General features: G+C 37.2%; 1 protein-coding gene across 3 annotated transcripts in view; it reads left to right on the forward strand.

Moving 5' to 3' along the window:
• Positions 1-21521, forward strand: part of HSPA4L (heat shock protein family A (Hsp70) member 4 like) — a 52252-nt gene that overhangs the window by 22844 nt on the left and 7887 nt on the right. For 2 of the 3 annotated variants that reach the window (XM_036423674.2, XM_036423673.2), the window contains 9 exons: positions 753-904; positions 1770-1882; positions 4794-4927; positions 7478-7677; positions 10692-10787; positions 14357-14494; positions 15997-16122; positions 17112-17219; positions 19255-19374. In XM_036423674.2, the coding sequence (XP_036279567.1) occupies positions 753-904; positions 1770-1882; positions 4794-4927; positions 7478-7677; positions 10692-10787; positions 14357-14494; positions 15997-16122; positions 17112-17219; positions 19255-19374 (1187 nt within the window). The remainder of the gene's footprint in view (positions 1-752; positions 905-1769; positions 1883-4793; positions 4928-7477; positions 7678-10691; positions 10788-14356; positions 14495-15996; positions 16123-17111; positions 17220-19254; positions 19375-21521) is intronic. The other variant, XM_045576379.1, reaches the window with a different exon arrangement.

Genomic DNA, 21521 nt, shown 5'->3' on the forward strand with positions numbered 1-21521 from the left:
CAGGAGGCAAGTAAGCTATGTGTCTCTCACATCAATGTTTCCTTTTCTCTCTACCTCTGCTCCCTTCCTTCCACTCTCTCTAAACATCAGTAGAAAAATATCCTCAGGTGAGGATTAAATTTAAAAAAAAAGTAGAAATGGAAATATGCTTGCTTGTTGTTAAAGTTTTTGATAATAATTAAAAGTATCTTCTGTGGGAAAAAATTCTAATTAAAAACTGTTCCCAAGGAAAGAAGTGTATTTTGCCCTTTAAAAAAATTGTTTTTGTTTGGATTCTGGAAGTGAAAGATAAAACATGGAAAGACTCTGGAGAGTCCTTTAAAGCCCATGAGACCTAACTGTTTTGGCTCAGTGGATAGAGCATCGGCCCTCGAACTGAAAGGTCCCAGGTTTGATTCCGGTTAAGGGCATATGCCAGGTTGTGGACTCAATCCTCAGTAGGGGGTATGAAAGAGGCAGCCACTCAGTCATTGATATTTCTCTGAAATGAGTAAAAACATATTAAAAATAAGTAAATAAATAAAGTCCATGAGGTACTTGTTCTTATTGTCACTCTGTCACCAAGTGCAGTGCCTGACACATAGGTAGTACTTATTAAATTTCACCTTTTAATTGCCCATCTTCTTTCCTTTTATTCTTGTTTTGAGCAAATGAAATATTCACTTTTTCATAAAGTACTTTCCAAGGTCTGCTTTCTACATTGTTACAAAGATTACCTTATTTTTCTCAATTAAAAACATTTTGCTTTCCAGACTTACAGCGTGAAGACATAAGTAGTATAGAAATTGTAGGAGGAGCAACTCGAATTCCTGCAGTAAAGGAACAAATCACGAAATTCTTCCTTAAAGACATAAGTACCACATTAAATGCTGATGAAGCTGTTGCAAGAGGATGTGCATTACAGGTATGATTAATATTAGTTGTATTTTGGAATGTGTATTTTTCCAGAAATATGGTGATAGACCTGAAAGGAGTTTAAATATTATCTAGTCTAACCAATTGTCAATAGGCTAAAAGTAAATTGAAATTATTCCTGAAAAGTAAGTCTTATGTCTTTCCTATTTTTTATTTCTGTTAAGTATATTTTTATTGATTTCAGAAAAGAAGGGAGATGGAGAGAGAAATAGAAACATCAATGATGAGAGAGAATCATTGATTGGTTGCCTCTTGCAGGCCCTTTACCAGAAATCAAGCCTGCAACCTGGGTATGTGTCCTGACCAGAATTGAACCTTGACCTCCTGGTTCAGAGGTCGATACTCAACAACTGAGCCACACTAGCCAAGCTACTTATAATTTTACACTATCATAAAACAGTATGTCTATAACTTTTATTTTATGAATCCATATAATTATTCCCATTAAAAATTCTTTTTGAGGGTTTTAAAATATTTTTGTATTAATTTGTTAAGGTCACAGAAAAAGTACTCTGACACTTTTATTAAAAAAATATATTTTATTGATTTCAGAGAGGAAGAGAGAGGGAGAAAATCATGGAACAGTTGCCTTCTGCATGCCCTACTGGATTGAGCTTGCAACCCAGAAGGTTCCATGATTGGAAATCAAATTGTGATCTTCCTGATTCAAACACTTAGCACTGAATCACACCAGCTGGGCAAAACTTTTAACTTTTAACTAGTTGTACCATTAAACAGTAATTTTAAAATGTAACAGTTTTATTGCAAGGACTTTATTAAGCAGTTTAATCAAGGGTGATCTAGTGTGTGCTTTGTGTTTGTTGATTTAAATATAATGTACATTTTATTGGCAGTGTGCGATTCTCTCACCAGCATTTAAAGTGCGTGAGTTTTCCATAACGGACATTGTTCCCTACTCAATCACATTACGATGGAAGACCTCTTTTGAAGATGGAACTGGGTCTGGGTAAGTTACTTTTTAATATGTTTGTGTTTTTTATTGAAGAGAGAGGGAATTGGAGAGAGAGAGTGAGAGAGAGAAAGAAACAAACATTGATGAGAAAACAAACCATAGATCAGCTGCCTTTGGTACACCATCTACTGGTAATAGAGCCTGAAACTCCAGGAATGTGAACAGGAATCAAACCAGCAACCTTTTGGTTGTGAAGCAAAAAACACCCAATCAGATGAGCGAAAAGAAAAAAATAATCTAAAAATACGATAGTATAAAGAGCCTCTGGGACAATTTCAAATGTACCAACATTCAAATTATTGGGGGGCCAGAAAGAGAAGAGAGAGAGCAAGATATTGAAAACCTATTTGAAGAAATAATGACAGAAAACTTCCCCTACTCATGAAAGTAATCGACTTACAGTCCAGGAAGCACAGAAGCCCCCAAAGGAACCCAAGGAGGCCCACACCAAGACACATTATTGTTAAAATACCTAAGGATCAAGACAAAGAGATAATCTTAAAAACAGTAAGGGAAAACAAGTTAGTAAGAAGAAAGATAATAAATATGAACAATATAAAATAGCAATAAATATGTGTCAGCAATTGAATCTAAAAATCAAAATAAATAAAGAGTCTAATAAACAGAATAAATTGATTAATAAAATAGAACCAGAGTCATGGAAACATAGAGCAGATTGACAAATCTCAGAGGGAAAGAGGAGGGGCAGGAAGAGATTAACCAAAGTACTTATATGCATACTAGTGACTTGGTGCACGGATTCATGTACATTGAAAGGACATCATTAATTAGGAGATGGCCGGCAGGGTGGGACTGGACCAGATGGGCCGGACATGCCCTGGAGCCAATCTCCTGCAGTTCTTCCTTGGCTGGCTGCACCTGGGCGGCACCATGGCTTAAAGACAGTCTGTGGAGTGAGCAGGGTTCCTCCAGCAGGTGGAGTGTCTCGGCCTGGCCTGCAGGAATCGGGCTGAAATGGGCTCTCTGACATCCCCTGAGGGGTCCTGGAGTGCGAGAGGGCACTCCGCAAAGTTGCTGTCATACAGGGTGTGGAACGCAGATGCAAGTGTGCAGTAAACCAGATTCAGGGCCAACAGTATCCCAGCAACAACATAACCAATGGCTGAAGGTGGAATTGAGCACCCCACAAGGTATCAGGATTGTTCCTCTATGCGTAGGGGTGTCGAACTCAATCAGAGAAGGGGCCAAAATCTAAAATCCAGCCTAAATCGAGGGCCGAATGGTTTACTGAACAATCATAAACTGTCATTGTGATGGAAACGCAGCGGAGTGCAGTGATGACAGCGCGGTGCGGGCCACATTGCAAGGCCGGGTGGGACGGATTTGGCCCGCGGGCCTTGTGTTTGACACATGTGCCTATGGTTTTGGGGTGCATCACCCAAGAACAGTCACTGCCAAGTCACCGCAGTTTGGCAGCTCCTGCATTGAGTGTCTGCCCCATGGTGGTCAGTGTGCTTCATACCTACTGGCTGGTCAGACAGTTGGACGGTTGCTTAACCATATATGTGTGTGTGTGTGTGTGTGTATACACACATTACCTATGGACACAGACAATAGGGTGTTGAAGACTTGGCTTGGGGCTGGAACCATGTGGAGGAGGGCAATGGGGAAATAAAAGAGTATATCTGTAATACTCTCAACAATAAAGATTTAAAAAATATATATATGCAAAGTTAAATTTTAAAGTAAATATATTTTAGTAACTATAATAAGAAAATAGAAGGTAGTGGGTTCTTGAATACTAGGATAGGGAATTGGCCCATGAATATGAAAATTTTAAACCTTGCCTACTTCATAGGATGATACTATGTATTGAAGAATGTGTTTCTGGCCCTATGCCTTTTGGTTCCGTGAATGGAGCATCAGCCTGTGGACTGAAGGGTCCTGGGTTTGATTCTGGTCAGGGTCATGTGCCCGAATTGTGGGCTCAGTCCCCAGTGGGGTCATGCAGGAGGCAACCAATTAATGACTCTCTCCCATCATTGATGTTTCTATCTCTCCCTCTTCCTCTTTGAAATCAATAAAAATACATATTTTTTTAAAAAGAATATGTTTCTGGAACACTGTAAACAACAGTTATAAAACTGTTACACTACTTAATGAAAAGGAATTGCTTTGTAGGTTTTTAAAATTGCCTGTACTGGAAATAAGAAAATATTACAAACAGCATTATTACATCAATTTTAAAAATTGAAATATGAATTACATATTAAAGTATTGATGTAAATTTATAAAGTTGACAGTTGTACTGTTGTTATATTAGAGAATATCCCTATTAGGAAATACACATTGAAGCACTTAAGGTAAATGGCTATAAATGTATATAATAGGCTATATTGTTTCAGAAAAAAATATACACATACATTGACAGTGTGTATACACTCAAATTATGAAACAAATGGGGTTAAAATGTTAATAGTAATAAATCTAGGTAAAAAAAAATATATATAGGTGTTTATTCTTAAACAATTCTGTAAGTTTGAAATTTTTTTCAAATGTTCCTTTTTAAAGAAGCTAGAATAAAAAAGTTCCACTTGGTAAGTATTTTGGGAACTAATGGGTAGGATTTGGTCCTCAGATGTAAGTAAAAGACAACAACAAAAAGATAATCTCTCTATATTAGCCTTAACATATACCTATTCTCAGGGGAACTTTTTTAAATTTTAGTGGCACTAGTATGATGACAGACATTCTAAAATCTTTGAGCCATAAGCCGATCAAATCCAGGTTAATAATACAAACAACTTATTCTTCTATACTTTGTGCATGGAAAGAGGCCTTTATAATTGCTATTTATGAATTAAAAATGAGGTGAATTCTCTAATTATTTTCATAGGCAACCTTCTATTTGTTTTAAACTGTATGTTTTCTCACTCCATGTTAGGGAATGTGAAGTATTCTGTAAGAACCATCCTGCTCCATTCTCAAAGGTCATTACTTTCCACAAGAAGGAACCATTTGTGCTAGAAGCGTTTTATACTAATTTACATGAAGTGCCTTATCCTGATCCAAGAATTGGTAAGAGAAAGTTTTCATGAATTTTTTATTTTTGTAAATAACATATTAATGTTTGAATTAAGGGAACAAATAAGTTGATAGTTAAGCTAAGCCAGTGCTGGATTTTAAAAGAAAGATTTCCATACCTTTATCTAAACATGTACTTTGTTAGCGCACAGAGTTGGTTTCTGAAATAACAGCAAAGTTTGAATTTTTTAAATTTATTTTGACATCCATCTCACTCTCTCTCTCTCTCCCTCTCTCTCTCTCTCTCTCTCTCTCTCTCTCTCTCTCTCTCTCTCTACCTCTACCTCTACCTCTACCTCTACCTCTACCTCTACCTCTACCTCTACCTCTTTCTCTCTCCTTCCCCCGTCCCTTCCACTCCTTTAAAATCAATGGAAAAAATATCCTCAGGTGAGGATTAACAACAAAAAAAGAGAGAAAGAATCATTCTTAAGTTTTAAAATTCTCTATGTATTGCTTTTAATGACAGACTAGAAAGGGGACATTATAAATATTTCAAGTACAATATTTAAATCAGGAGATATTAAGTACTGAAGGTGGTATTCATTTGCTAGGGTTTTTTAACAGAGTACCACAAACTGGGTGGCTTAAACAATAAAATTTTGTCTCACAGTTCTGGATGCTAAAAGTCTGAAATCAAGGAGCTGATTTGGAAGGAGAATCTATCCATTCTAGACTTCTTCCCTTGGCTTATAGGTGGTCATGTTCACATGACATTCTGTCTGAATACCTGTCTCCAAATAAACATACCAGACATTGGATTAGAGCCCAGTCTGATAACCTCATTTTAACTTGATTAACCTCTGAAAAGACCTTATCTTTATTTTTATTTTTTTATATTTTATTGTTTTTTTTTTACAGAGAGGAAGAGAGAGGGATAGAGAGTTAGAAACATTGATGAGAGAGAATCATCGATCAGCTGCCTCTTGCACACCCCCTACTGGGGATGTGCCCGCAACCAAGGTACATGCCCTTGACGGGAATCAAACCTGGGACCTTGCAGTCCGCAGTACGACGCTCTGTCCACTGAGCCAAACTGGTTTTGGCAAGACCTTATCTTTAAATCAGTTCTCCTTCTGAAGTATTGGAAAGTAGGACTTCAATATATGAAGGGCAGGGAGGGGAGCATAATTCAACCCACAAAGCAGGGCAACCATATTGTTTACTACTCATTTTTTCTGCCTAGTATTCTTTCTCTACTATGGATATCATTATTTGAGATTAAAAAAAAATAAAACATTAGATTTCTTTTTTTTTTTAATCCTCACCCAAGGATATGTTTTTATTGATTCTAGAGAGAGGGGAAGGGAAAGGGAGAAAGAAACATTGATATGAGAAAAAAACATTGATCAGTTTCCTCCTCACCAAGGACTGAACCTATAACTTAGGTATATGCCCTGACTGCAAATCGACCCGCATCCTTTTAGTTCACAGGACGATGCTCCAACCCATTGAGCCACCTGGTCAGGGCAGCATTGGTAGATTTTTTTTTCTACTTACATAATTTATTCCTTAATGTACTTTCATATTTATTTTTACATTTGCCTTAAATTATAAATAATTCAAAATAATTGCATGATCTATAAATATCTCTAGATGTCAAAATGATGATTTAATGACTTAGTGGTGAATCTTTCGTCATTTGTGTTTTATCCCTCTACCATTTAATTTTGAAAAATTGCAAAGCTATAAGAAATTGAAGGAATAGTTTAGTGCAGCAGTCGCCAACCTTTCAGACTTCATGGACCACCAGTGGTCCCCGGATCCTACTGGCTGGCAACCACCTGTTTAGTGAACACCATGTATTCACCTAGATCCAGTTGCTAACCTCATAGATTCATACACACTTTTTAACAAACTGTTTGAAAGTAAGGCATAGATATCACAACAACTCACCACTAATTATATGCCACAGGTCTCTTAAGAAGAACATTCTCTCACATTAAGACATTATCATACCCAAGAAATTTATTTTTGGAATAATACTGTTTACTATACAGTCCATATTCAAATTTCTCTGGTTATCTACAAAGATAATCTTTGTAACTGTACTTGAAAAATTAATATGACTTCTGTAGACATTAGTGACTGAATAACAGCAGTTTTGCTATAGGAAAAATCCGGGGAAGGTATAAGTCATTTTATTTATGAATTATCAAGATGATTATGATTTGCATAACTTGTAGCAAAAGGGTCATTTTATATTTGGTCAGAAATTTGAACTTTATTTTGGTTTTAGAGCATTAAAAACAACTTAAAAGTTATATTGCCTTGAGTCAGATTGTCGTTGGTTAAAATCCCATCTCTCCTTTTTTTCTAGCATTGTTGATTTTGGACAGGTTGCTTACTCTTTCTAAGTCTTAATACCAAATTTATTAAGGTATGAAAATGATCTGGGGAAAATACCTGTCCTGCAGTAATTATTCTGGATTTGGTAATAATTTCACAATTATTTGCCATCATTGGAAAGATGATAGTCAAATTACTGAATTGAATGAGTTAATCTGAGGCCCCTGTATTGATCAAAGCTCTTTTTTCTTTAAGGGAGCTTCACTATTCAGAATGTTTTTCCACAGTCTGATGGTGATAGTGCTAAAGTGAAGGTTAAAGTTCGCATTAACATCCATGGAATCTTCAGTGTGGCTAGTGCATCAGTAATTGAGAAGCTAAATATAGAAGGGGACCACATTGATGGTCCTATGGAGACTGAAACTTCATTTAAGGATGAAAGCAAAGATGATGTGGTATGTAAAAATTTTGTTTCAAATTCCTCTAATTAAATATATAGTACTGGTGCATGAATTCATGCACGGGTGGGGGTCTCTCAGCATGGCCTGCAGGGATTGGGCCAAAACTGGGAGTCCAACACCACCTGCTGCTCCTGCTCATCCTGGCCCTGCAATGCGAAGGGGAGAGACCATTGGAGGTTGGCCAGCCAGCCCCTTGATTGGGGCCAATGGGGCCGATGGCACGGGGGAGGGGCTGAGGGAAGTTGGCTGACCAGGGGCAGAGGGGCCACGGGAGACTGGCCAGCCAGCCCCCCAATTGGGGCCTATTGGGGAGACCAGCCAACAGGGGGGAGGGGCCACGGAAGGTTGGCAGGTGTGGGGGGAGAAGGACCCATGGGAGGTTGGCTGTGGGAGCACACTGACTACTAGGGGGTAGCTCCTGCATTTAGTGTCTGCCCCTGGTGGTCTATGCACATCATAGCAACTGGTCAACCGGTCATTCCAGTTGTTTGGTGGTAACAGTCACTTAGGCTTTTATATATAGGCAGTCCTCGGGTTACGTCAGACTCGATGTATGTCATTTCGTGGTTACATTGCCATCTCCCATCCTATATAAAACCCTAATATGCAAATCAACTTAACAGTGGAATGCCCGGTTGCTATGACACACTGACAACCAGGAGGGAGATGCTCAATGAAGGAGCTGCCCCCTGGTGGTCAGTGTGCTCCCACGGGGGGAGCACTATACAGCCAGAAGCTGGCTCATGACTGGCAAGCTCAGCAGTGGTTGCAGCAGCTTCTCCTGCCTCCGCTATAGGTGGGCAGTAAGGACAAGGGGTCCTGGACTGTGAGAGGGTGCAGGCTGGGTTGAGGGCCCTTCCCACCCCCAGTGCACAAATGTTATGCACCAGGCCTCTAGTTTATTTATTTATTTTAAATTCTGTCATTTCGATGTATGTACATATGTGTTTTAAGTTTTTTATTATTTATTTACCACAAGTAAAAGTCAGGAATTGCAATCTTTCTGTTTCACTTCATTACTGCTGTGTATGTGCTCCATGTGAGTGACATAGATGCTTATGTAGGTGGGTTCCAACTTGTGAAAATCACATAAGGTCATGCTGCAGGAACGGATCTTCGACATAACCCAATTACCTACTGTATAGAGATACTAGAGACCTATACTGGAGCAATTTTTTAAACAAATGATAATGGTCTTGATGGCACAAGGACATTATGTAGAAAAATACATATGTTAATAAATTAATTGAATGATTTTCAGAAGCATTGGCTTCTGAATGTGAACAAGTTTTAGAACTAACTTAACCAATTTATTTGGTTAATTTGCCTTTAGATGTATAAATATATACACACTAGAAGGGCTCTTTGAATAGGTATAAAACAAAAATGCCAAGTGATAAAGCATTTTGGCCTTTTAATTGGCAGCATCTTTTTTTAGTATTACAAGAAATGAAGCGAATAATGTAATTGTGTCTTCCTACATTACATCAACTTACCACTGTTACTTTTTGTTATTTTTAATCCTCACCTGAGGATATTTTTTCCATTTATTTTTAGAGAGAGTGGTTGGAGGGAGAGAAAGAGAGAGAGAGAGAGAGAGAGAGAGAGAGAGAGAGAGAGAGAGAAATCGGTGTCAGAGAAACACATTAATTGGTTGCCTCTTGCATGGTCTAACCAGCCAGAGCACCAGTGTCACTTTTTTCACATATTCTCAATCACAGGGTTGGAGAAAATGTACACTTAGAAGGTGCAGGGGAGTTGAAATAACAGAAATAATTGTCCTTTTATTGACAAAGAACAATTACAACTTATTTTTCTCATTAGCACAAATAAACTTATTTTTTTTTAATTAAAGATAGCCTTATGATTATCCTGTATGTGCTTAACTCCAGATATATTAGAAGACCTAAATTATACTGATTTCTGAATTCTAAGCTTTCTTCTTTTTGGAAGGACGGTCAAGGATAAGATTTTAAAGATCAGAAAAATGTAATACTTAGTATTATTTGCCAAATAGAAAGACCATTTTGCAGCCTTAACTGGCTAAAAGTTTGTCTTTTAGATATTAAAAATTTTTTAAGTTTATGTTATAATAATTCAGAGACATCCACTTTGGCAATTTTGCTGTATTTCCTTGAGTATTTTACTACATTTCAAAATATTATTGAATTTATGAAGTACATAAATTTTGTATCTTTTTCACTTCATTATTCCACATTAAATTTTTCAAAATATATTTTATTGATTTTTTACAGAGAGGAAGAGAGAGGGATAGAGAGTTAGAAACATCGATGAGAGAGAATCATCGATCAGCTGCCTCTTGCACACCCCCTATTGGGGTTGTGCCTGCAACCAAGGTACATGCCCTTGACCGGAATCGAACCCAGGACCTTTCAGTCCGCAGGCCGACGCTCTGTCCACTGAGCCAAACCGGGTTTGGCCTACATTAAATTTTTTTATTGACATTTTACATGTGAAATTTAATAGGGTTTTTTTTGTTCTTGTTTGTAAGCTTCCTTTTGTGAATCTGATTTGAAATTTTTCCATTTATTATGTGTGTGTTTTTGCCACAGGTGAATCACACAAGATTTATATACAGCATCAAATAGATCTTTTCATTTTAATTACCTGTTATTTGTAGTTATTTTCATGATTGAAAACAAGCTTCTGCCGAGACCGGTTTGGCTCAATGGATAGAGCGTCAGCTTGGGGACTGAAAGGTCCCGGGTTCGATTCCGGTCAAGGGCATGTACCTTGGTTGCGGGCATATCCCCAGTAGGGGGTGTGCAAGAGGCAGCTGGTCGATGACTCTCTCATCGATGTTTCTAGCTCTCTATCTCTCTCCCTTCCTCTCTGTACAAAATCAATAAAATATATTTAAAAAAGAAAAAGAAAAAAAAGAAAACAAGCTTCTGTTTTACTATTTATATAGTTCAAAAACAGACTTGAACTCTAATATGCTGTTTATTAAAGAAAAATAGACACTACAAATACTATTTTCTTTTCAGGAAAAAATGCAGGTTGACCAAGAAGAAGGTCATCAACAATGTCATGCTGAGCACACCCCAGAAGAGGAAATTGATCATACAGGAGCCAAAACAAAGGTTTGTTTTACTATTTCTATGGTTGTGTCTTATGGGGATTGAATCATTTAAGTTTATGTATTTACTTTATAATATATGTTTTTAATACACTTGATATTTTATTTTTTAAATATTTATTGTTGAGAGTATTATAGGTGTCCCCCATCATTCCCCCCGTTGCCCCACTCCATCCAGTTCCTGCCCTACCCCAAGCCTTCACCGCTTTATTGTTGTGTCCATCAGTAATACATATATGTATATCTTTGGTTAATCTATTCCCACTCACCACAACCAGTTCCCTCTAAGACTGATCAGTCTGTTCCATATTTCCATTCCTCAGTTTTATTCATCAATTTATCTTGTTCATTCGATTTCTTGTTCATTTATTTTTATATTTAGATTAAATTATTGACAGATATGTATTTTTTGCCATTTTATTTTTCATATTCTTTATCTTTTCTTCTTCTTCCTCTCCTTAAATAATTATCTTCAACATTTTGCCAAAACCGGTTTGGCTCAGTGGATAGAGTGGACTGAGGGGTCCCAGGTTCAATTCCAATCAAGAGCATGTACATTGGTTGTGGGCACATCCCTGTTGGGTATGCAGGAGGCAGCTGATCGATGATTCTCTCATTGATGTTTCTAACTCTCTATCCTTCTCCCTTCCTCTCTGTAAAGAATCAATAAAATATATATTTTTTAAAAATAACAAAAAAAACCACACAACACATTTCATGTAATACTGGTTTGGTGCGATGACCTCCTCTAGCTTTTTCTTGTCTATGAAGCTCTTTATCTGATTGTTAATTCTAGATGATCACTTTGCTGGGTAGACTAATCTTGGTTGTAGGTCCTTGCTATTCATCACTTTGAATATTTCTTGCCACACCATCTGGCCTGCAAAGTTTCTGTTGAGAAATCAGCTGATAGTCATATAGGTACACCCTTATAGGTAACCAACTGCTTTTCTTTTGCTTCTTTTAAGATTCTTTGTTTTTAAACCTTGGCATTTTAATTTTGATCTGTCTTACTTGATGTTGCTTCTTTGGGTTCCTCTTGTTTGGGACCCAGCGCTTCCTGGACTTATACGTCTGTTTCTTTCACCAGGTAGGGGAAGTTTCCTATTATTATTTCTTCAAATATGTTTTCACTATCTTTCTCTCTCTCTCTTCTTATGGCACCCCCATAATGCAAATATTGGTAAGCTTGAAGTTACCCTAGAGTAGGGGTGTTGAACTCAATCAGAGAAGGGGCCAAAATCTAAAATCCAGCTTAAATCACGGGCCGAATGGTTTACTGAACAGTCATAAACTGTCATTGTGATGGAAACGCAGCGGAGTGCAGTGATGACAGCGCGGTGCGGGCCACATTGCAAGGCCTGGTGGGACGGATTTGGCCCGCGGGCCTTGTGTTTGACACATGTGCCCTAGAGGCTCCTTATATTATCTTCATACTTTTGGATTCTTTTTCCTTTTTGCTCTTAAGGCTGGGTATTTTTTCTTCTTTTGCTTCCTCATATTCCAAATCATTTATTTGATTCTCAGAATCCTCTACTGGTAAAAAACCCTATAAATTATTCTTTATTTCAGCTAGTATATGCTTAATTTCTGACTGGTCCTTTTTCATGTCTTTTAAATTCTCACTAAGATCCTTGAAAGGCTCACTAAATCCCTTGAAGCTCTTATTAAGATCCTTGAGTTGCCGAAACCGGTTTGGCTCAGTGGATGGAGCGTCAGCCTGCAGACTGAAAGGTCCCGGGTTCGATTCCAGTCAAGGGCATGTACCTTGGTTACGGGCACATCCCCAGTGGGGGTTGTGCAGGAGGCAGCTGGTCAATGTTTTCTCTCATTGATGTTTCTAACTCTCTATCCCTCTCTCTTCCTCTCTGTAAAAACTCAATAAAATATATATTAAAAAAAAAAAAGATCCTTGAGTAACCTTATAACCATTATTTGAACTCTGTATCCAGTAAGTAGATTGCTTGCTTCCATTTCTTTCATTTCAAACATGTTTTTTTGTCTCCTCATATTGGCTGTTTCCCGGTTTATTTCTATGTATTAGGTAGAGCTGTTATATCTCCTGGAATTGATAGGGTGGCCTTGTGTAATAGATGTCCTGTAAGGCCCAGTGGTTCAGCCTCCCCAGGCACCTTAGCTGGGCATTCAAGGTGTGCCCCAGTGTGATTTTCATGCACAGTCTTATAGTTGAGTCTTGACTGCTTTTGGCATCACTGGGAGTAATTGACCTATAGGCCAATTGACTGTGAGGACCAGCTGCAACTATAGTGAAAGAACTGCTGTGCATGAGACAACCCTATGGATCAGGACTTGCTTCAGTGGGGCTTTGGTGCTCACTGAGTCTTCCCCTTGAGTGTGTCACTTGTGAATGTGAAGAGTTGTAATATGGTATGATCTGAAGCTGTCTACTGTGCACACTGGCTTTGGGGCCTCCCAGCAGAAGCTACAGAGAGATCTACAGATTGCTGGTACTTGTATTGGGCTAGGAAGTGCCCTAGGCAAGGCCCAGTTGTGAAGCAAGGCAGGCTGGTGCTAGTGTTGGGTCTTGGGCCCTTTATTGATAGGTTTGTGAAAGGCTGACTCCAATTCCTCTTGTTGAAAAGACTTTAGCAAAATCTGAAGCCTGAGCCAGAACAGGCCATTCATATAGAAAAGTAGCTGCAAACAGCTTGGATGGGGCAGGATCTCAGGGAATCATCAGGACAGAAAACAAGGTAGGCCATGCTGATGGAAACTCAGATATGGATGCCAGTCCACTCTGCCATAGGGAGGCACCAGCACAGGAACCATGAACCCTATGAGCATCCTAGGCTGTGAGAAAGCCACTCCCCGCCCCCAAGTTCCTGCCCTGATATCTGACATTCCAGTTCCTCCCCATATGTTCTTGGATGTCCCCAAAGCCTCTTCCCAGCACTGGAGCTCAGAGGAAGCTGGACTATGAAAGTTTGTGTGTGGGCCTTTCAAGACAAACGTGTTGTTGCCATGGCAACAACACAAGCATCCTGCCCTGCCCCCAGCTGCTCAGCATCAGCATATGCAAATTAACCTGCCATCTTTGTTCGGTTACTTTGCATACTCACTCCTGATTGGCTGGTGGGCATCACAAAGGTATGGTCAATTTGCATCTTTATCTTTTATTAGTGTAGATTGATAAACTTGGGCATGTTCCTAGGACTGGAATTGCTGGATATATGGTATCTTTTATTTTTTGAGAAACTGTTTTCTAGAATGGCTCTAATTTACTCTCTTATCAGTTATGAATAAGAGTTCCAATTTCTTCACATCCTCATCAATTGTCATTTTCTATTTTTTATATTACTGCCATCTTAATGGATGTAAAGTAGCATCTCATTATGGTTTCAATTTGCATTTCCAGTCCAATATATTTTATATAAAAAGACTTAATGTGCAGAGTATAAAATGTTACCAGCATTAAAGTAGTATTTTAAAATATAGTTGATAAGTTTTGTTTAATTTTACTTTCTTATTTCATCTGAAATTACTCTTAAATCTATTTTTAAACTAGCTTTAGAAATTTATTATCCTCTTTCTTTTTTTCTTTTTTTTTTCCAGTCAACTCCCTCAGACAGACAAGACCGATTAAACCAGACTATTAAAAAAGGAAAAGTCAAGAGTATTGATCTACCTATCCATAGTAGCCTGTGTAGACAACTAGGCCAAGATCTTCTCAATAGCTACATTGAAAATGAGGTATATAATTCCCGTATTGATGTTAAAATAGGTAGTATTTTTATTCTGAGATTTTTGTAGAAGTCAACAGTTATCCCCCCAAATGAGGTAATTAGTTTATAACTACTAAGAAATTACTAGATTATTAAACTACTTTATTTTGGACAAAATATGAGCTGTATTAATGTCATGTACAGTTTCATCTTAGTTATATGAGGAAACATGATTATTTCCACTATAGAGAAAGACTAGTCCAACAATAATGATTCCTACCCCTTCTAGTCTGTCTTTAACAGTAACACCCAGCAAATACCTTATGGGGAAGTAATAGCAGCTCCCCTCTTTTAATGTGTTGTCCTAAAAGATAAATATTCTATTCAAAATGCTTCCTGGCTTAGAATTAATACTTTGTAAAATTTGTTGTCGTTCTTGAAATTTTCTTTACATAGCTAAATGTTTTAGTCTCTTGAAGAGTTTTGTTTCTTTAATAGTAATTGTGTAAGAAGTAGTTTACTTTTATTTGCTTATTTTTATTTCAGAAAGGGAGAGGGAGAGAGAGAAAACATCAATGAGAGTCATTGATTGGCTGCCTCCTGCACACCCCCCACTGTGGATCAAGCCCACAACTTGGGCATATGCCCTGACTGGGAATTGAACTGTGACCTCCTGAATCTGAGTATGTACAATGACATGGAATATATGGCTTTTAAACAATATATCAATTTTAGCCATAGCTGATTTGGCTCAGTGGATAGAGCATCAGCCTGTGAACAGAAGGGGTCCCGGGTTCGATTCCAGTCAAGGGCATGTGCCCGGATTGCAGGCTCAGTCTCCAGTGGGGTTATGCAGGAGATAGCCAATCAGTGATTCTCCCTCATCATTGATGTTTCTATCTCTCTCTCCTTTTTCCTTCCTCTCTGAAATCAATAAAAGCATATTTTAAAAAATAAATAATAAAATAAAATTCTAATCCACTTTCTGTCTCTACAAATTGGCGTATTGTAGATGAACATAATCATACAATATTTACTGTATAAATGTAGTCATACAATATTTGTTCTTTGGTGTCTGACTTATTGCACTTAGTAGATGTTTTCAAGGTTTAGCCATGTTTTAACATGTATTAGAACTTCTGTTGTAAGTTAATATTCCATTGTGTATATGTACATTTTATTTATCCATTCATCTGTTAGTGGACAATTTCTACATTTTCACTATTATGAATATTACTGCAGTGAACCCTGGTATACAAATATCTGTTTGAGTTGCTACTCTGGATTTATACCTAATTGCTGGGTCATATTGTTATTTGAGGAACCACCAAACTTTTTTGTCACTGCAGCAGCATTGTACATTTCCAACAGCAGTGTACAAGTGTTTCATATTCTGCACATCTTCACCAATAATTGTTTTCTTAGTTATCTTATGAAATGGTATTTTCATTGTGCTTTTGACTTGTATATCCCTAACTCCTTAATATTCTTAATGGCACCTAATCTGAAACTTTAACCTAATTTGAACAGGGGAAAATGATAATGCAAGATAAATTGGAGAAAGAGAGAAATGATGCTAAGAATGCTGTTGAAGAATATGTATATGATTTTAGAGACAAGCTGGGCACTGTCTATGGAAAGTTCGTCACTCAAGAAGTAAGTCTAGCTCTGGCCAACTGGCTCTGTAGGTTGGAGTGTTATTCCTTACACCAGGAGGTTTTGGGTTCTATTCCCAATCATAGCATATATGGGAGCAAACCAATTGATGTTTCTCCTATGTCTTTGATTCTTCTTCTCACTCACTCCTCCCTCCCTCTGTATCTCTCTAAAAATCAATTTAAAAAATATCCTCAAGTGAGGACTGAAAAAAAAGTATGTTTTTTACTACCCTGCTTCCCCGAAAATAAGATAGTGTCTTATATTAATTTTTGTTCCCAAAGGTGTGCTAGGTCTTATTTTCAGGGGATGTCTTATCTTTCCATGCACTAGGTCTTATTTTTGGAGGATGTCTTATTTTCGGGGAAACACAGTAGAACTACCGTATTTTTCGGACCATAAGACGCTCCGGACCATAAGACGCACCAGTTTTTAGAGAAGGGAAATGAAGAAAAAAAGATTCTGAAACAAATAGTGTCCTAAAATATTTTATGTGCATTAAAACCCAACATCACAGTCATAAACACATGTAATCAACCCTGTAAACAGCAGCATTTAGAACCATTTTAGAGCCAGGCAAGCACACAGAGACCACACAGAGCCGGGCAAGTAAAAAAACTTTTTTTTTAAAGTATATGTGTAGGCTATATTTGGACCATAAGATGCAGGGACTTTTCCCCCCCACTTCTAGGGGGAAAAAAGTGCGTCTTATGGTCCGAAAAATACGGTACTTGTAGTGTTTGCTTGTGACTGCTAATACAAATTATGTAAATAAATGTGTTAAATGTATTATTGTCAATCTTCTTGAGCACATTTAGGAATGGTTCTTATTTTTCCAATTAGCAGAAGTATGGTGAAGAATATATTTATAAATAAAAGTAAAAAAATATGAAATTCAGTTTTTTATATTTGAAAACATTATTTCCTTCATTAAATTTATATTTCTAAGGAAAGCATTTTTAGTCACTGTCTTTTAAATGTATATCTAGGACTTGAATAAACTATCTGCGGTATTAGAAGATACAGAGAATTGGCTTTATGAAGAAGGAGAGGACCAACTTAAACAAGTTTATGTGGATAGGCTTCAAGAACTAAAGGTAAATTTTTTAAAGTCCATGTTAGTGCAAAATAGAATATTATTAAGTTTTCCTAAAAGTTGGTTGTAAGAGCACAGTGTATTTTTTTCATAAATATGTAAGAAATTACTAAGGCAGACATGTGTAGCAGGAAATGTTTTTTCTCATTTAAAAAGCATTTTGAGAAATGAGCAATGCTAAATATGTAATTGAAATCAAATAATGATAATTATATTTGTCTGTCATGATTCTCAGATATAAATATTTAGATGACCAGAATGTTAGTGTTACTTTAACAAGCCATATATTTCTGAGATGACATTAAAAATGATTTGTCAACCTAACCCCTTCTTATTAGAGGAGTCACACTTCCTCAGCTTCTCTCCCCCTTCATTGGTTTGATTTCCATACTGCAAGTGTGGGGACACTTGGTCAGCAAAGAACTTCAAAAATTTTCTTTTTACTAAGAAATACGGAGACGTGGTCACCAGATTTAAAAAAATCTAGGCCAATAGTTTGATTTTAAGAAAAGACCTTTTCACCTGCTTACTACCCAACCCTCCTCCTATCCTGAAAAGGAAATAGTTTGATTAGAAACTCAGACTGGAAGGATGACAGGGAATTTTATTCCCTCCTTCTTAGTGTAGATCATATGGTGCTTAAATGTGTACATGAATTACTTAGGGCTCTTACTGAAATGCAGATTATTACTTAGTATAAGGAGGTGGGCCCAAGATTATATAGTTTTAATAAGCTTCTAAGAGATTCTGATGCAGTTGGTCCCTAAATCATTCTTTGAGTAGCAAGGGACTACATAGAAGCTAAATAATGGCATTAAGCATTTCTATAAAATGGGAAAACAACCTGTTAACTGGAGGATTGGGGTGCAAAAGAAGTTAAGCAAAAGAAGTTAATATCTTGAAACAATTAATTCCAAAAGGAATAATTATAAAGCAACTAGCAGACAAGCTTATGACAGCAATACATGGCTTTATCACATTTTATCTTCTTGGTGATTTTACTCCATATCTCCCTAAGAGAATGCATGTATTTTGGGCCATAGGAACAGCCAAGCAGCTAATGCTCATAGAAATAACTGGAAAAGCCCAGAAACACCCCAAATGGATATTTAAGCACCTTAAATGTATAATTAACCATAAAAATGAATGCTACATAAGTTTTTATAGGCTTTACTATTGTTTTAAGATGGCTTTTAGAAATTTAAAATGCAGTACTTGTTTCTTCAGATATCTTTCCTATATAATAAAAGGCTAATATGCAAATTGACCCAGTGGTGGAACTACCAATCTCTATGACATGCACTGGCCACCAGGGGGCAGATGCTCAATGCAGGAGCTGCCCCTGGTGGTCAGTGTGCTCCCACAGGGGATGGCTGCTCAGCCAGAAAGCCAGGTTCACGGACATCCCCCAACGGCTCCTGGACTGCGAGAGGGTGCAGGCCAGTCTGAGGGACCCCCCCTCAAGTGCATGAATTTCGTACACCGGGCCTCTAGTATTTATGAAAAAAAAGTATGATATAAAGACTAAATGCAATATGATATCCTGGAACAGAAAAAGATGAAGTCCAAATAAAATCTGGATTTCAATTAATAGTAATGTACCAGGGTTGGTTTCTTAGTTTTGACAAATACACTGTGCTGGTATAACATGTTAACATTAGAGAAAAGCGATAAGAGGTGCCTGGGTCTTATCTTTCATTTCCTTTGTAACTTTTCTGAACATCTAAAATAAACTAATTCTTATTTAAGTATGTAAACAATTTAAAATAAAATATTTACTCATTCTTCTATATTATACCTCTCCTAAATGTTATAGAGGCTATTTTAACATTTAGAAACTCCCCATTACATGGCCCAAAGATTTTTTTTTTAATGGAAAAAATACAAAGATTTCTTTTTTAAAGCACTGCATTTATAATAAAGTATACATTTTTAAACTAATGAATAAACATAATAAACATAATATTCAATGTTTTCTGTTAAAATGTTTTTGTTAGTAACTTTTTCTTTTTAAAAAAATTAACCTATGTTAACAGAAATATGGCCAGCCTATTCAAATGAGATACATGGAACATGAAGAGAGACCAAAAGCTTTAACTGACTTGGGAAAAAAGATACAACTTGTCATGAAAGTGATAGAAGCATACAGAAACAAGGTATTGAATTCATAAAGTCAACTGATGATGATTGCATGAGGAATACTTGGTGAGCGTGGGGCAAATCCAAAAGTTCTCAGCTACAAAGCTGTAACAGTTGTTGCTACCAAATTTCAGAGACATTGTGCAGCAAACTTGAAACCTTTCTTTTTTTATGAGAATTGTCAGTAAATGATATTACTGCCTTTAAAATACAGTGCAGGTATGTGATTTTCATTTTTTTTAATTCCCTAAAACCACATTACAAATTAACCTACTGACCAAATCCATTATTGATCATTATTGATATAGTGAGAGAGGTTTTCTTAAACCTTTTTTATTAAAGGCTTTTTGTGACTGGACTCTGCTAGCCTTTATTTTTGTCCTGTGGCCTCTTTTTCTTTTGATTTCCCTCTGTCTTCTAACTGGACAATCCCCTGTACCCATGTTTCTTTTATATACATACCCAAATCTATATTATTACCCTTGACCTTTCCTCTTATTTTAAGCTTCAAAATTTAGTTGTATAAATGATATCTCCACTTGGATATAACAATAAGATTTAACAAAATTAAGCTTATTGTTTTTTTCCCTCTAATCAGAGGTTAGCCAACTTTTTCTTCAAATATTTTTAATATATTTTTATTGATTTTCAGAGAGGAAGGGAGATAGAGACCTCAATGATAAGAGAGTATCATTGATTGGCTGCCTCCTGCATGCCCCACACTAGAGATTGAGCCTGCAACCCGGGCATGTGCCCTGACCTGGAATCAAACCATGGCCTCCTGGTTCATAGGGTGACACTCAACCATTGAGCCATGCTGCTGGGCCAACTTTTCTTTAAGTGAGCAAATATTTTAGGCTTTTCAGGTTTTATCTCTATACAGCTATTGAAGTCTTCATTGTAGTGCAAAAGCAACCATATGTGATATGTACATTAATGGACCTGCGTGTATTCCAAAGTAACTTTACTTAAAAAAACACAGGTAGCATGTTGGATTAGGTCTGTAGGACAAGTTTGCTAACTCCTACTTTAAATAAATATTCGCCCAGCCGATGTGGCTTGGATGTTTAGAGTGTTGTTCCATGCACTGAAGAATCTGGAGTTCAATTTCCAGTCAGGGCACATATCCAGATTAAGAGTTTAATCTCCTGTCAGGGTGCATAAAGGAGGCAATCAATCAATGTTTCTCACATCAATGTTTCTGATTCCCTCCCTTTCTCTTTATAACCAAAGAAAATAACATATCCTCAGGTGAAGTTTAAAAAAAAAAATCAATTTGGTAGCAAAGGAACACATAATTTTCCCAATTTTTATCATTGCTATTACATTGAATTTAATAAATACATTTTTATTGATTTCAGAAAGGGAGAGAGAAAGAGAAATATCAATGATGAGAGAATCATTGATTGGCTGCCTCCTGCATGCCCCACATTAGGAATTGAGCCCGCAACCTGGGCTGTACCCTGACTGGGAATCGAACCATGAGTTCCTGGTTCATAGGTCGATGCTCAACCACTGAGCCATGCCTGCTGGGCAGGAGAGGCTAGCTAGCACCTGAAAGATTCGAGCAGAGTATGAGTAATAGCTTACGTTGAACAAGCACTTAGTGAGTTTGAAGCATTTTTATATGGATTATCACACTTCATTCTCATACACATATATAAGAAAACTGTGGTGCGTAAGCAACTTGTCAAGGTCGTAAATAGTGGGGTCAGGATTAAAACCTAAGCATCACCCAGCCAGTGCGGATTAGTGGTTAAGTATGGACCCATGCACAAGAGGTTGGTTGCTGGTTCAATTCCTGGTCAGGGGGCATGCAAGAGGCAGCTGTTTCTCTCTCATCAATGTTTCCGTCCCTCTCTCTGTCTCCCTCTCCCTTATTCTCTCTCTAAAAAAAAAATATAAAAATAAAAACTATATTTAAAAACAAACAAAGCACCTAAGCAGTACCAAGTTAACATACAAACTCTTGACCATGGAGCTTTTCGCTATACAATGTAGAAAGAGGTTACTTATTACAGAAAAAAATATTTGTGAAATTTATAAAATCATATCACTATCCAAGCAACCTAGAAGACTCCAGGTAAAAATTGTGAATGTCCCTGCCAATGGCAGCGTCCTAATTGTCCAAACAGGTACAAATAGAACAAAAGGATAATGGAAA

The sequence above is a fragment of the Pipistrellus kuhlii genome, unplaced genomic scaffold (assembly GCF_014108245.1).
Source record: "Pipistrellus kuhlii isolate mPipKuh1 unplaced genomic scaffold, mPipKuh1.p scaffold_m20_p_8, whole genome shotgun sequence".
Taxonomy (NCBI): domain Eukaryota; kingdom Metazoa; phylum Chordata; class Mammalia; order Chiroptera; family Vespertilionidae; genus Pipistrellus; species Pipistrellus kuhlii.